At 43.0% G+C, this 16,659-nt stretch overlaps 1 protein-coding gene across 6 annotated transcripts in view; it reads right to left on the reverse strand.

Annotated features, from left to right (window-relative positions):
• NAA16 (N-alpha-acetyltransferase 16, NatA auxiliary subunit) overlaps nt 1-16,659 on the reverse strand; it is a 96,539-nt gene that overhangs the window by 64,279 nt on the left and 15,601 nt on the right. For 5 of the 6 annotated variants that reach the window (XM_039530279.1, XM_039530313.1, XM_039530319.1 and 2 more), the window contains exons 2-3: nt 13,593-13,677; nt 1,449-1,553 (exon numbers count right to left, since the gene is read on the reverse strand). In XM_039530279.1, the coding sequence (XP_039386213.1) occupies nt 1,449-1,553; nt 13,593-13,677 (190 nt within the window). Of the gene's footprint in view, nt 1-1,448; nt 1,554-13,592; nt 13,678-16,659 lie in introns of those variants that run through there. The other variant, XM_039530288.1, reaches the window with a different exon arrangement.

Genomic DNA, 16,659 nt, shown 5'->3' on the forward strand with positions numbered 1-16,659 from the left:
GACTTGGGAATGCAAGATCAAGGAATGAAAATTCTGAACAAAGAGAGCTGTGGGGAGAGGGAAAACATACACTAAAGCTCCGTTAGAATTTTTCAACTCATATATATATATAAAATTTCATTTCCTGGATGGCAAGTATACACTGAAAGAAATACAACTGAAAAGTTTTTATTTCATGCTACAACAAATGATTAGTGGAATAAAGGACAAATCTATTTGTTATTTATTCTTTGAGGGTTGAAAAGTGCAGGGATAGGTAAAAAGGTAGCATACAGTGCGAGCCGAACAAGATTTATGTCTTAGTTTATAAAAATATTGAGATTGCCTGAAGAAATTCAATGCAACTGATGGTGACTATGGATAACATTTCCCTATTTCAGTGAAAAATGGATTTCCCTTAGGATAGGGAAGGGGGAAAACTGGTTTGAGTAGACAGTTTTCTGGTTTTTATTTAATGATCTTTGGACAAAAGCTTGGTTAGGTTTGTTCTGTTACCAACTTTTGTTTATATCAAAGCCTGAGATAGAGCACTGAAAAGATCTAAATAAATGCACAAGCTGTAACAAGGTAGAGCTTGTCCACACAGAGACTTCGTGTATGTCAAGCCAGAGTGTGAACATACAGCTCACTAAAAAGTAACCTGCAAGGCCCTAAAAGTTCTACACTGTACATGAAAGCACACTACAGAACTTTCACTGCACATCATGCTAGTGCGCCATACAATCACATCCTGGCTTACCATACACTACGTCTGTGTGAACAAGCTCTAAAACAGAAGATAGCTGGTATTCTTAAAACTCTATGGCAGTTAAAAAGATTTTGCTCACCATGAAGAAAGTTGTCTCCCAAATTCTAACCACCACTACTTTATAGTACGGTCTACTTTTGCTGTAGCACTGAAAAATTGACTAAATCCTGATTTCTTGTACCATACAAGCAAATGACCCTTTAAAAGAATGCACTGATGATTTTGTATGCACAACTTCCAATTTGCAGCAAACATTTAACAATAAAGTGGGAGATGGCATCCAAATGGGGAAAAAACATTTTAAAAAACCCTCGTTTTTATTTTATTCAACAAAGGATATTTTTATTTGTTTTTAAACAAAGAGTAGGGCAGCTTTGCAGTGTCCTGCATCTACCTGAATCAGAATTTTTGCCATCAAGTTCTATCCCTTTTCATAATGCAGTTACCTTGCAAACACGACAAATTTTTATGGGGGAAACATTTCCTACTACTTTTCTTTCACAATATAAAATAAGGTCTGTTCTAAAGAAATCAAGAAAATATGTACCAAAAGGCTACTTTATGGACTTCAGTTTAAAAAAAAAACAAAAAACAAACAAAAAAAACCCCTGGACCTCTGATACCTAACATAAGAACTATTTGTGCAAAATAAAGACAACTAATATAAAAAAAGGTCCAGTTATACCATTAGAAAGGATACAGACATGACTCTTTACGTCATTACGAAGTCCTTTACGAACAAATTCGTATGCTTCTTCTTTCTTCCCTAAACAGTTCAAGGTCAGTCCTTTCATAGCCAAGGTCTCTGTAGAAAAGATGATGTACTTGTGAATGTGAGAAATCAAAATGTACACGTACCATTTATGGTGACTGTGACAGAATATACTCTGTATTCACAATCTACACACTACTGTAATCATCTTTATAAAAAGTATGCCTTTTAAGGCATCATTTGAAAAAAACAAACAAAACAAAACAAAAAACTCAATTTGCTGGTCCTGTCCTGATAAAATATATGTGGCAACACTGTATGTGAAGTTAAGATTTCAGTGTATGATGTTACAGTAGAACCTCAGTTATGAACACTGCAGGGATGGAGGTGGTTCATAGCTCTGAAATGTTCATATCTCTGAACAAAATGTTATGACTGTTCTTTCAAAAAGCATACTTCCAGTTCCAAATGAGGTGTGCGGTTGACTGGTCAGTTCATCACTCTGGTGTTAGTAACCCTGAGAATCTATTGTATTAACATATGCCAAACAAGTCTGTCCTAAACAAAGGAATATCCATTCTGCTTAATTTGCATTTAAGCAGTAAACAGAGTCATTAAGCTAGAAGGGAAAACAAAGGAAGCTCAAAATTGTTGAGAAGAATGCAGCAGGGAACAACGATCCCCAAATATTGTCTCTCTCCTGGTACCTAGCTGGAAATGTTTTTCAAAGGGGGCAGGGGACTGAAACCATAAAAAGGAGGGACAAACACCCCCAGGTCCCTTCCTCTCTCTCTGGCCATCAATTCACTGCATCTGAAGGAATAAAGGAAGCAACCGTTGGACTGGAGAAGGGGCCCTGACCTAAAGAGTTCGGTCATTAAGACTGCAGGAAACGTGGTAAAAACTTAGCTTTGAATTTAACATAATTTGTTAAGTTAGGCATCAGTAGCATTTTATCTTGTAACCATTATGCTTCACTACTTATACTCACTTAAAATCTCTAAAGAGAGCATTAAGTGCAGTGGAAGTAATCAAACTGATTTCAGGCTCCTTCTGTCAGTGCTTGCTGTTGGGATTTTTTTTTACCCTTTGGAGTTCTCCTGTTTGTCTCTTTGCTGTGAAGCACTATTTTGGGGGGTTGCTGTTCTATTGTTTTATTTAATCCAGTGTGTTTAAACTGAAGTGTCTGGGAAACTCCATTGGGGAAGCAAGCTATGTGTATATTATTTCTATTAAAGAAATAAACAGACGGTATATAGCTTGTATACTGCTGCAAAATCCTAATTCAACACCTCAACGTGGCGCAGCAGTGACCCTGGCTTGTCTGACAGCAAGGATAGCGGAGTGTATTCTTCAGTAGGTTCAAACATGCCATTAAGGCGTCAGCCTACCAACCCAGGGAGAGGACAGCTGTCCTTCTTGAGACTGGGTGCTAGCTAAGCTGAGGACGTAAATGCACCACTGACCGCATAGCCAACGGGTGGATGAAAAAATGGCAAAAAACACAAACGGTACCCAACTCCTTGTGTACGCCTCGATCTGTTTTATGACAGTGGTGAGGAGTTCGGTCGATGAAAGGCTGTTAATCTCAGAGGCCAGATAAAGGACTGCCCTCTCAGTGTGCACCTATAACTGCAGGACACTGACGAGAGACGATTCAATCAACAACCTGATGGAGAAGGCAAGGACAGCCTGCGACATCCTGGGTCTCTGCGAAATATGACAAAAAAAGGAGATGGAAGTGAAATGGAGAGACAAAAGTGTTGGGGAAAGGAAAAGGCGTGAGAACCATTGGAAGAATTGGCTTCATCATCAATAAGGAATGGTGTTCAAAAAATCATCTCCTGCAAATTCAAGTCATAGCACATCAGAGTGCTACACCGCCACCTGAACAAGAACAGCACCCTCAAGATTATTCAGCTCTATGTTCCCACAAGCACAAGCAAAGATGATGTGGAAGAATTCGATCAAGAGCTTGAGGAAACCCTTGCTCAAAAATCCACATATACAATTGTGATGGGAGATTTCAACGCCAAGAGGGAAAGAAGGTGAAAAGTTCAATGGAAAGTATGGCATTGGCGAACAAAATCCATGAGGAGAGCAACTGGCAACTCTGGCGGAGACGAAAGAAACATTCATTGGTAACACCTGGTTTAAGAAGGCAGCCAAGAGGAGGTGGACATGGATTGCGCCCAATGTGAAGAAGAAGGAGATTGACTATATTCTGATCAATAAGTGGCGCATTCTACAAGACATCTCCGTAGCACCACCATTAAACACCGGTAGTGACCATTGCTTGCTCAAAGCAGATCTCAACTTCAACGGAAAGGTGGAGAAGAAAGCACTAACGATAGAAAATCGGAGACAGCGGCCAAAAATATTTGACAAGGCAATCTTTAAAGTGAACATTTCCAAGGAAGACTGGAGTCTTATAGATAACTGTGATGAAGATTATAAAAACTTGACTGATAAATTGAGGCAATGTGTGAAATTAGCTGAGAAAGAAAGGCTGAAAAGAGCGAAGGGAAGCCTTTGCAGAGCAGGGCATCGACAAACTGTATCAAACTATTAAAGGATGCAAATTCTGACTGCACTACAGATATAACTATTTGATACTCCCCTTCGCATCCCAGTTAAGAAAGATGTGAAAAAAGACACGGTTTCACCAAAACTCTTCACAGCCTGTCTCGAAATGGTAATAAGGCGGATGAATTGGAAGGGTGGAATCAACATCAACAGAGAGCAGTTAAACCATCTCAGATTTGCAGATGATATTGTGTTGATTGCCAAAAATACTATTCAACTACAGAAAATGCCATGAGAACTCAACAACAACAAAAAAGCAGTCAAGTTGGACTGAAAATTAACCGCTCCAAAACTAAATTTATCCAGTCTGATACCTTGCCAAAAGTCCAAACAAAGAAGAACAAACAGAAGAAGTTGAGCAGTGTGTCTATTTGGGCCAAGAAATTAACATGCACCACAATCAGGAAGGTGAACTCCTGAAGAAAAAAAAGCAGGTTGGTACGCACTGAATTCTATCAGTAATCTCCTCAAAGGGGGGTGGGGGAGCGAAAAAGAGGAGAGAGAGAAAGAAAGAAAAAACCTAACAAACCAAAAAAAAAAAAAAAGCCACCAACAAGGCAACACGCACCAGCATCTTCAGTGCAACAGTACTGCCAGCAATGTTGTACAGCAATGAAACATAGGCGCTGACAAAGGCAGAGAAGCAGCAACTGTCTGTCACAGAGATGGCAATGGAAAGAAGAATTCTGGGAATTTCAATACATGACCAAGTCCCCAATGAAGTGATCAGATACAGTGGAGTGCAGGATGTCATCGCTGAGAGCAGGCATAGTAAAATGTGATGGGCCGGGCCTATAGCGAGGCTTACTGACAATCGATGGACTGCAGCTGAGTGGTACCCACAGGAACTGAAATGACCACTCAGCTGACGTCCAAAGAGATGGGAAGATTTTATTGTATAAAGACATGGCCGCTCATGGAGAAGCAAGACCAGGATGTGAGAAGAATGGAAGATGTGTTGTGATGGGAGCAATCTATATGAGGGCTGAAAGACCGATCGATCAAGGTGATCAAGGCTACAGCTTGTATTGTCCAGGAGAGGGCTGGGCTGTACAGCACATACATTTCTAGGGGGGAAATCTAAGACTGGGGGTACGCTGGAATCACCCTGCAGTATAACAAAAGCTGGTGGGAGCCAGCATGTAATCAAGAAAATATGTACTAAATAAATATGTAACATGTGGCTGACAGGCTGCACTTGCACACACTCAGCACGTGGCTTGCATGCTGGAAGGGGGTGTGGGGGAGGAGAAGAAGAAGAGCTCCTTCAGCAAGGCATTGTGAGGCATCGGAGCCTGCAGGGCAAGGGTGACATAGCTGCTCATTACTCTGGACTGTCACAGGTGACAAGTGATACAGATGCAAGATGCCTTGCATTTAATTAAGAAGTTAATCAGTGCACTGAGACTAGTTTAGATCAGGGCAGAAGCTTAACAGTGCTCAGCGCAGCATTACAGAAGTGATTTGATTCCTGGCTGCTTTGTATTTTCTATTTGTCCTTCTGGAAGCAAACAAGAAGGCATTTGACTTGCTTTGATGCAGTTAAGATTACGTGACCTGAAACAATTTTTACAAGAGGTTATAGTAATGTATTTATGCTCTAGATAATTAGGGCAAGAAGAATGGTCTTATGATTAAAGCATCGGATCAGAAGCTGGAAGCAGGGTGGATTTCATTTAAAACGTGATTTAACTCACTAGTCAGGAAGACTCAATTTAATCATGGATTTCTACATAAAAGTGCATTCTTGTTGGTTGTTATAACCTTAATACATATTCTTCACAACTAAGAAATAAATGGAGGTTTCATTTTTAGAAGGTACACACTATACATTTTTAAAGTGATTTATTTTGAAAACTTTTCAGATTCGTTTTACGGCTATATCAGAATTAGGAGAAGATCACCACCAGACAGACAATTAAGTTGTTTTAGTTAAATAAAACAATAACGTTATGTATTCTGAATTTTTCTTCAACAGCAAACATAACATTTTAACAAGACAAATATATGAATTTTTTAATTTAGTTAAATATCACGTTTTTTAAAATCAAGTTTGTTTCTGTCAAAATTGTTTAACTAAAATAGTTAATGAATTTTGTTTTTAAAAAACAAAAATTAAAAACTCTGTCAACTAGGTCAACATGAGAAACTTAAAATATTGGCTTCTGCAGCTAACTTAGTCGTCTTCACCTTCATTTTCCTGTTTGGACTAATTCATTCCAAATTGACAAATCATTTGGGACCTGAAAAAAGTAGGGAAGCTTGTTTTTCTTTTCCAGATTATGAACAAAGGAAGAAAATATTCTTTCTACACCAGCAAAAGAAGCTACTGCTGTTAAAAGTGAGATTATCACTTCAACAGTCTCTGAATCTAAGTGCTTAAGTGATTTCCATTACTTCTCTGGTGTGACTTTCTTTAAAACATCAGCAAACATATTTCTTGAATGATTCTTATTCCCAAACTGGGTCTCTTTTGTGGCCTGCTGCAATTACAGGTTTTCCCTTCTAGTGAGAAAATGGTATGGTAGATCTCAAATCAATGAAGGCTACACTCAGAAAGACCTCAAGACTTCTAAAATATGCTGCTCAAACAGTTTCACTTTTGTTTCTACTGCCTGTCCCTCCCTTCTCACATTTATCTCCAGACTTCTCCTTGTCCAAATTTATTCCGCCCCCAACAATCTTCTATTCATTGAACTTTTTGAAACTTTATACTTTTAGAGAGAGGTAAAGGATTGACTTTGTACACAAATTTGCAGAGGGACAATAGGGTTGAGGTTGGTTATTTCTCACCTCAATATATTATTTATTTAAAAACATTTTTGCTGTTAACAAGCATGTTATCTGAAGACACAAATCCACAGTTTGAGAACTGCAAAACTAAGCACCTCTGAGCACTGTGTCCCATTGAGTAGATTGAAAGATTTACCCAAATCTATACAGAAGCCCCTGGAACCCCATAAGATTGGGTCCCTAATCCATGAACTATTGAAACTAATTTACAAAACTTTCCTTAAACATTACATGAATATATTGTCTGATACTACAGAATTAGAATTTATAATCTCTATTCCATGATGAGATATCGTTGAGCTATAACGTATCTTTAGATAAAATGCTTCCTGAGGAAAAACCTATCAAAAAATCTGATTTAAATAAAAATCTTTTTTTTAAATTGTTGATTTTTATCCACCTTGGCTGGAAGACCTTTATGACCTATGGAGACAATTGTACTGCTCTAGAATAGCGGTTTTCAACCTTTTTTCATTTGCAGACACCTAAAAAAATTTCAAATGGAGGTGCAGAGACCTTTGAAAGTCTTAGTCTGTGAACCTCCAGGTTCACGGACCACAGGCTGGGGGAAAAAACCCCAGTTACTTACCTTCTGTAACAGTTGCTCTTCAAGATGTGTTGCATATGTCCATTCCAATGTAGGTGCGTGCGCACTCCAAGCACAGTTGCCAGAAAATTTTCCCTCAGTAGTATCCATCAGGTCAGCTCTGGCGCCATGTGGAAGGAAAGCTGGGTGAGAACACAACTGCACCTTATCCTTAAAGAATACCATGTATGGTGGCTCCAAAGAGCGGGTACAGGTTTCCGAAACCTTTCTGGTCGAAGTAATGGCCACTAAGGCGGCCACCTTCCAGGAGAGGTATAGCAGCAAGCAAGATGCCAGCAGCTCAAACGAGGGGCTCGTAAGCTTAGATAAAACCAGGTCAAGATCCCAGAGCAGGACCAGCTGTTGTACCTGGGGATACAACTTCTCAAGGCCCTAAAGGAAATGGTTAGAGATATTCTTTGAAAAAAATTGATTGGCCATTCACCCAAGGATGAAAAGTAGAGACCGCTGCCAGGTGGACTCTAATGGATGACACGGTTAAACCTTGCTGTTTGAACGACAGTGACAATCGCGTAGATGAAACACTTCTGGGAAGATGAGATAGAGAACCGCTTCCATTTTGCCAGTTAAGCTGCCCTGGCAGAGGGCTTTCTGCTTCCTTACAGAATGTCATGGACCTGCTCCAAACAGGCTAGTTCTGCAAAGTTTAGCCATGGACTTCTGGGCCATCAGGTAGAGGGATCCAAGGTTCAGGTGGAGCAGACAATGACTATGGTCCTCAGATCAGTGGGACTGGTAACACTACTGAGAGGTCCAGCAAAGTGGCGAACCAATGCTGTTGGGGCCAAGCCAGAGCTATCAGAATGACCCACGCTCAGTCCAGCTTGATCTTCAGCAGGACCTTGTGCACAAGCAGAATAGGAGGGTGACCCATCCATGGAAGAACAAAAGCATCTGAGTGTGACCCGAAGCTATAACCCAGAAAGCAGAACTAGTGACACTTCCTGTTGTGTCTTGTCACAAACTGATCTAGGGAGCCCCTGACTGCTGGAAAACAAGCTTCATGACATCTAGGTGAAGGGTCCATTCATGCCAATCTGAAAAGGATCTGCTGAGGTGATCTGCTAACTCCTTTTGTGCTTCTAGTATGTAGGAGGCCTCTAGGTGAACCAAGTGGGCTAAAGCAAAGATCCCACAACTGAACAGCCTCCCAACACAGGCTCCTCCCTGCTCTATATCATGATATAGAGCAGGGATTTAGGACATGGCTGTCATGTTGTACGTTAGAACAGATACATTTGTGCCTGTAACATGAGGCTGAAATGCCTGACAAGCTAGGTGGACTGTCCTGAGCTCCTTGACAGTGATGTGTAGAGACAGCTCTTCCCGGGACCAAAGGCCTTGAGTTCTGAGAGGACCCAAGTGAGCTCCCCAGCCTAGTGCTGATGCATCTGAGACTGGGGACAGCGATGGGCAGAACTGTGAGAATAGGATGCCCCCACAAACTATCATTGGGTCCTTCACCAATTGAGTGAGGCAAGAACCGGGGAAAGAATCATAAGAATCATGCACACATGGTGGCGGTTTAGTAACTACACTGAAGCCAGGGACGCCTGGAGTGGTCTAAAGTGTAGTCTCGGATACTGCACTAAATAAGTACAAGTATCAGAGGGGTAGCCGTGTTAGTCTGGATCTGTAAAAGCAGCAAAGAGTCTTGTGGCACCTTATAGACTAACAGACATTTTGGAGCATCAGCTTTCGTGGATGAATATTTCGAAGTGGGTATTCACCCACGAAAGCTCATGCTCCAAAACGTCTGTTAGTCTATAAGGTGCCTCAGGACTCTTTGCTGCTTTTAAATAAGTACATGCAGCCGTATGACCCAGGAAACTCCAAGCTGTCGTCATCAGGTGATCCTTGAAGTGGACTATGAGCACCATAATTGCTTGAGCGCGCCCTTCTGGGAGAAAGGCTCTGGCCTGGACAGAGTCGAGCACTGCCCCGATAAATTCTGTCCTCTGTACCAGAGTAAGGGTGGATTTCTGCATATTTATAAGTAAATCCCCATTCCGGAAGTTCGACTGGATGAGTTGTATGCTGGACTCCACTTGAGCCCTGGTCTGTTCTCTGACCAGCCCCTTGCCTCCTCAAGAAGGCCACTACAACTGCCATGCACTTTGTAAATACTCATGGGGCAACCGACAGGCCAAAGGGGAGAACAGTGAACTGGTAATGCATGTGATCCATGACAAATCTGAGGAACCGTCTACGTCCCTGAAAAAAAATCAAAATGTGAAAACAGGTGTCTCTCAAATCGAGGGCGGCATATCTGTCCCCTGGACCCAGGGAGGGGATGATGGAAGCCAAGGAGACGAGGCAGAACTTCAGCTTCTTGAGGTAGCTTAAGATGGGACAGCTTGAAGATAGGGTCTGAGACCTCCCTTGGCTTTTGGGATTAGGAAATAATGGGAACAGAACCCCAACCCCTTAGATTCTATGGATCCTTTTCCAGGGCTCACACCCGTAAGAGTGACTGGGTGAGAAGTTGCTCGTCAGAGGGGTCCCTGAAGAGGGACTGGGGAGGATGGGGGTGTAAGAATTGAATTGGATGGTATCTCTCACTTCCACCATGCTCAGAACCCAACGGTCCACAGTAATATGGGACCATGCCCAGCGGAAGTGGGACAAGTGGTCCGCAAAACAAAGGGTAAGCTGGATCCGAGGTTTCTAAGGTGGGTACGGCATCCTCGAGCACCCCATCAAAATGCCTGCTTAGAGTCTCCCGAATGTGTGGGAGGAACAGGCATTGATGTTGAGGATGACATGGGTGAAGACCTATACCTGAAGCCCTTGCTCTTCTTCCTCTGATCCACCAGCTCGGCAGGACTAAGGAAGAATCAGGAGGATTGCTGGGGCTTATAATGCTTTCCCGAAGTCACCAAGGTGTATGAGCCCAGGGACTTCAGAGTAGCCCTGGAATCCTTGAGGCCATGGAGCTTGGAGTCTGTCTGCTCTGTGAGGGCACTTAGCTCTTCTAAGGGATGGTCCTGGAGGCTCTCCTGAACCTCATGTGGGAGGCCCAAGGATCAGAGCCAAGAACTCCTATGCATGACCACTGCATAGGCCATGGACCAGGCAGCCAAATCCACAGCATCCAGGATTGTTTGCAGGGAAGTCCTTGCTATCAATTTCCCCTCCTCAACCAAAGAGAACTCCCCTCTAGCCTCTTTGGGCAATTAATCTTTAAACTTTAACACAAAGTCCCATGTGTTAAAGTCAAATCTTTTCAGTAACGCTTGTTGGTTAGTGATACTGAGCTGCAAACCCCCAGTCGAGTAGACCTTCCTCTCAAACAGGTCTATTCCTCTGCTTTGGAGGTCCACCCCCTTATGGCCCCTGCTGCTTTCGCTCACTGGCAGCAGGGACCACCAAGCATGCCGGGGAGCGAAAAGGGGGGAAAATGAGTATACAAAAATTCATATCCCTGAGCTGGGACAAAATACTTCTTCTTGGCCCTCTTGGCCATGGGAGGTAGGCACGCCGGGGTCTGCCACAGGGCCTTTATTGGGTCCATGATGGCCTTGTTGAGAGGAAGGGCCATTCTTGACAGGCCCGCCACAGTCAAGATGTCCACCAAAGAGTGAGAGGACTGCTTAACTTCCTCTGCCTGAATGCCCAGGTTTTGAGCCACTCTTTTGAGACGCTCCTGATGGGCCTCAGTTGTCATGGGAGGGCGATAAGTCTGCTCCTGCCACGGCCTCATCAGGGGAAGATGAGGAAGCAGCCTGAACTAGCAGGAGGCACTGATCCTAGCTTTCAGCACAGGCCAGGTCCTGTGGCATTGGCTCCTGGTACTCAGCACCAGCCTCAGTACCAGAGCCTGGATCAGGCTCTGATTAAACAAGCGGCAGCACTCTTCCCTCAGAGGCCAACAAATAGAAGTGCCTTGACCAAGGACCCTGCATTGGGGAAAATGTCCATGGGTTCCAGAAAGGCCACTGCACAGCCACCTGCTACTGGCTAGAAGGCCAAGCAGTTGACAGCATGTCCTGGCCCATCACCAGGTAGTGACAACCTGCATACCGGGGCTGGCTCCTGGAGCAGGAGACATACAACCCAACCTCTGACTCTGAGGAGAAGGAGTCTGTCTGGAGACCATGAAGGAGTGGTTCCTACCAGTGCCAGTGACCAATGCCAGCAGGGGAAGATCAGGACGGGGCCATCATGGCCAGCTTCCCTTTAGATGGTACCAAGGGCCTCGGTATCAAGCTGCAAATGATAGCCACAGTCTCTTCTGCACCCTAGTACAGACACCACTGACTGCTGTACTACCAGTGACACCAGCACCAATAGTGAGAGTAGGTCTCTAGCCTCAGCAAAAGCCTCTGGCATGGGTGGCACCGCCAAAGTGCCAGTACCATGCTTCCCCTCTGGTTCAGATGGATTGTCCAGCGCTGGGCTCAACAGCACCTGCAAAGGGGCTGGAGTTAACTGTGCCAACTGAGCTGCTGGAGCCCTGGAGGGGTCCAACGTGGGTTGCACTTTGCACTAGTTTCCATGCCTGGCCATCTTCACATGGCAGGCATTGTCTTTGGTTTTTTTCCTTGGCACTGGAGATGGTGAACAGTGCCATGATTCCCAGACAGTGGCAGGTATGCACCTCACTGACACCAAGGTGCTCAGTGCGGAGTCTGAATGGTCCAGGTCCGAGGGAGGTCTGAGTGCTGCTTCCATCAAGATGGACTTCAGCCTAGTATCCTGCTCCTTTTTAGTATGAGGTTTGAAGTCCCTGCCAATCTTGCAGTGCTTCCAAATGCAAGTTTCCACCAAGCACTTAAGGCAACCGGACTGCGGGTCATTCAGAGATGTAGCCTTTCTGCAGGAGGCATATGGCTTGAAGCCCGGTAACTGAAGCAGGCCTTGGTACCAGAGTGGAGGAAACACTGCTGATAATGGAAGAAACTAACTCTAAAAGAAACTTAACCAACTACGAACAAGAATTATGCACAGAAATACAGAGAAAAAGTCCTCAGAGGAAGACTTGCAAGTGCCAGCATAGACTATTGCAAGTGCCAGCATAGACTATTTCCAGTGCCCGTCCCGGGCGGTAAGAAGGAACTGGGGGGGCATGGGGTCAGCAGTGCCCTTTATACGGGCGCTATGGATGTGCAGCCTCAGAGGGTGCCAAAGCCAACCCATCAGATCCCACGAAGAGAAATGTTTCCAGTAACTGTGCTCAGGGCACACACACCCCTACATTGGAATGGACATGTGCAAGTACTCAAAGAAGAACCGCCATTCTGTGGTAACGATAACTTTTTGCTCAACATAGTCTGCAACTTCCAGGGGTCCATGGACCAGAGGTTGAAGACCACTGTTCTAGGACAATGAAAATTACAAGCAGTGAAAAGAAGAAACATGAGAACCAGTAAGAAGAGAGACCTAGAGTGGCAACCATTGGACAGGAAATAAAGAAAAAAATTTATAATGAGAGATAACTATAAAAGACAAGTGTGATTTTGTGCTTCAAATACAAATGCATCATGCCATGGAGCTGGGAAGACAACAGATCTCTCTGTAAAGCTTTGCTGTGACTGAGACAGGAATAATGCATTTAGGCCTGCACACCAAGTTACATGGAAGATGCTGTCATATTTGAGGGAGTTCAGGGAACAAAATGTATCAGTAGAAGGAGCTGAGATGATGGAAAATTAAAAATATACATATTTACGCAAAGACACTGGGACACACAACATATTGAAGGGTGTTGGTACTTAAAAAAATGTATTTAAACCCACCCACATAACAGTACTAATAGCCTAAAATGAAGAAAAGGAAAAGTTACGTTGAATTTTAGGGAGTCGGGAGGGTGGGGAAGGGAAGAGAGAGAAGAAAAGAACAGTGATCTTTCTCAAGGCAAACAGGAAAAGTTCCATCATGTACCACACCTACAATTACAGAATTTTCCTACTGTGTGGAATTATTGAGCTATGACAGGCATGGAGCAGATGAACCAACATATCATCTCCACTTCTAGTTTCTACAATGCATGCCAAAACATGGACTTTTAGGTTCCGCCTTTCATGTTATAATTCATGGTATCAGTAATACAATGCTTAATTAAGGAATACAACTAAATACAAGCAGTGATGTTATAACTTACAGCAGGGGAAAAAAAGAATAAGTCTTTCAAGCCATGCAATTACCTCCATGTTCAGCAAACTTCGGGTTGGAGAGGATCATCTTGCAAAATTTGAGCCCATTTTTGTATTGTTTTTGTTCGTAACATTTCTAGAAAAAAAAAAGAGGCTCAGATTATACTACTGCAAGTGTTTTTAAAACAGGAGTAGTCCATCAAAATAGACTAATACAAAATAATTCATCAGATCCTTCAGTGACAAAACACCGATCAGACCACTAATTAAAACTCTATTTAATTCTGCTCCCATGACACTTTGTATGTTGTTTCTCTTAGATAGTCAGGGAAGTGCCTTCATGTGTGTTTGGCTACTGCGTTTCATTATGGGTGCTGCCAAAATATAAAATAGATTTTTGGAAAGTAATATGATAGGGTGTAGCTACAGTATTCCCATGGGTACAGGAACGGCAAGTAGGAGTGTGGATGGATTTTCATGTGGAACAGAGTATATAGATTCCCAATTATTCCCTGACAAAAAACCATCATTAACACAGAGTTAATGCTACCTAGTAGTATCTTGTGCCCTTTTAGAACACTTAGTTAATCAAAACACAAACTTCTGAAAGCCAGGAAACAGAGTTCAAATATAGATGGTGATGCAACCTTAACTCTGCCCTCTTAGAGCAGGCAATAACTACCAAGAATTACTGCAGCTGCATCCAGTGTGTTAGGTGGAGTTATGCCGAATGGTAGAGGCATTAGCTAATCACAGGTCTTCTGAACAGCACTGTGATGTGAGGTAATATGGAGAGACTATGCCTCTCTGGAGGACACTGAGCTTTTCTCCTGAACCCCAGGTGAGAGACCAAAGGAAAAAGCTGCACGTATACCATGAGAGAGCCAATATGTCTCATTTCAATGCTATGATGTTTGTTATGCCAGTAGCGGGCCAACAGGGGTCTTCTTGCCATGGGGACTGTAGACAGATGGGTTAGAGATGAGTGTTGTCTGCTTAAGGATGGGCAAGTGAAAGTATAATGCTAAGAGGCATCATACGCATAAGGGCAAAGAGGCTGTAAAATTTAGTAGCTATGGTATTCATTCTGTGGAGTAGGCTAATTATTTAAGCGTAAGACAGGTGTAAGTAGCTCCTGATCAGAAAAATGCAGAGGCAGAGGGCAACTATGGGTGTACTGAAGCAACACAGAACAGGCAGAATCATGATTGTGTGGGCATGTACCTTCATTTTATTTCCTGGGAAGATGCACAGGGATCCAGGGGGAGGGGGGAGGAGGAGAGGAGTTCTCTCTGCAGGGATGCTGGGATCAGGGACAACCGTTGAGTGGGATAGTTACGGCCTGAAAACTACCACTGTTGCATATCCTGGAAATGCATCCCATTGGTCACCTCAAGGTGGTAGAACAATACTGCTACGTTTGGGGAATGTTTTCCCCCTGCACACTCCCACAGAAACAAAGCAGGAAGAGATTCAGGCATTTGAAACAAACACCCTGTGCCTGATTTCAGTTCCACTGATTTTACCTATAATTATCATCTCTCAAAAGCCTGGAGTATCAGAAAACAAGAATTTCAGTCTTCAGTTCATATTGATTACCAAAGTCCAAGTCCACCATTTAGGATTTGATTAAATTAAGATTGGGCTATCAAAAACCAGTGGTACAAAACTGCATGGCATCCTGCTGTTAACATCCATATTCAGTGGAACATGAACAGGGGGTGGGGGGGGGGGGGGGGAGAGAGAGTGTCTCACCAGAAGTACAAGTCTCTCTCCCTTAAAATTGGATTGAATATAGCATGTCCACCTTGTACAAGATCCTGAACAGCAGGAGAATAAAACCAGTTCTGATTGAAGTTACCCCAATGCACCCAAGACTTACTATGTGGAAGGACAGATTTGTTTACTCCACAGTAACATCTGCCAAATTTTAATCTGCAGAATTGTTTCATGTCATAGATAGCCAAAAGCTATTTCTACTTGGTGAATGATTTGAGTACTTTGTTTGGAGGAAATTGTGATTTAGTGACAAAGAATGTACAGATTTGGATCTAACTGTCTCCATTTGTAAAGGCAGGGCAACATCTTAGGAGGAGGAAACAAATGCTTTACTTTGTGCTGCAACTTGGGCCATGACTGATGGTCAGTGGAGATGTAATGGACCTACTGATAATGGGGATTGTCAATGCTTCCCTTAAAGAAGGCAGGCTACCAGCTTCAATTAAAGAAACATTGATACAGGGTATCCTCAAGAATGCATCATCCCATGTCAATATATCCCTGTGGAGTTAGAGGTTAATTATGGTTAAGATCATTCTCAATATCTAGATGCCTCCAATTTCTTTCACCACAGACCTACATTAGTGCAAATGTTACTCCTGGTGGAATTCTGTATTATTCATTGGGAGCAACTGGTATTTTAAAAAAATCTCAAATTTGATCACGTCATGAAACTTGTCTTGCACATTGAGCGAATCAAATTCAAACACATTCAATCACAGAATTTCAAAATCTAATTGAAGAACTGAATGGAGATTATTCCCTCTATTTGCCATTTCACTGCGCAGTTTGATGGCTCTTGAGAGGTAAAGTTATTTCCCATTTTTTCAAGCTCCTGGAACTAGTAACATTATTTATGGAGGAGAACAGAATACACTCCGAGCTTACAGATCCTGGGTGGGTTCTAGATTTGGCATTTCTTGCAGAGACGCTGTGCATTTGGATAAACTAAGAGTGGACTTACAAGGAAAATTCCAATTGCTGTCTGATCTAGTGCAAAGTGAATTTGAGTTCATGAACAAACTGCAGTTGTTTCACAGACAAATGCTTGAGGGAGAGCTGATGCTTTCCCGCAACGTCACAACTTCAAGCCAGATCAAAAGAAGATGCATCAGAACCCCTAAAATGAGCACAACTAGATATGTGAGCGTGATTAAAGATCTTAAGGATAGTTTTTAGGAATGTGTAGTGGGGCGCCTGCCCCACTCCCTGAGAATTTAGGCTGCGGCAAGCCAGTGGGCCTGTGCAGATGAACAGCCAATAAAAGAAGGGCTTATTGGGAGCCAATCAGGGCCCAGATTGGAGACAGCCAATCAGGGCCAGGCTCAGCCATATATAA

Source organism: Mauremys reevesii, linkage group 1 (assembly GCF_016161935.1).
Source record: "Mauremys reevesii isolate NIE-2019 linkage group 1, ASM1616193v1, whole genome shotgun sequence".
Classification (NCBI taxonomy): domain Eukaryota; kingdom Metazoa; phylum Chordata; order Testudines; family Geoemydidae; genus Mauremys; species Mauremys reevesii.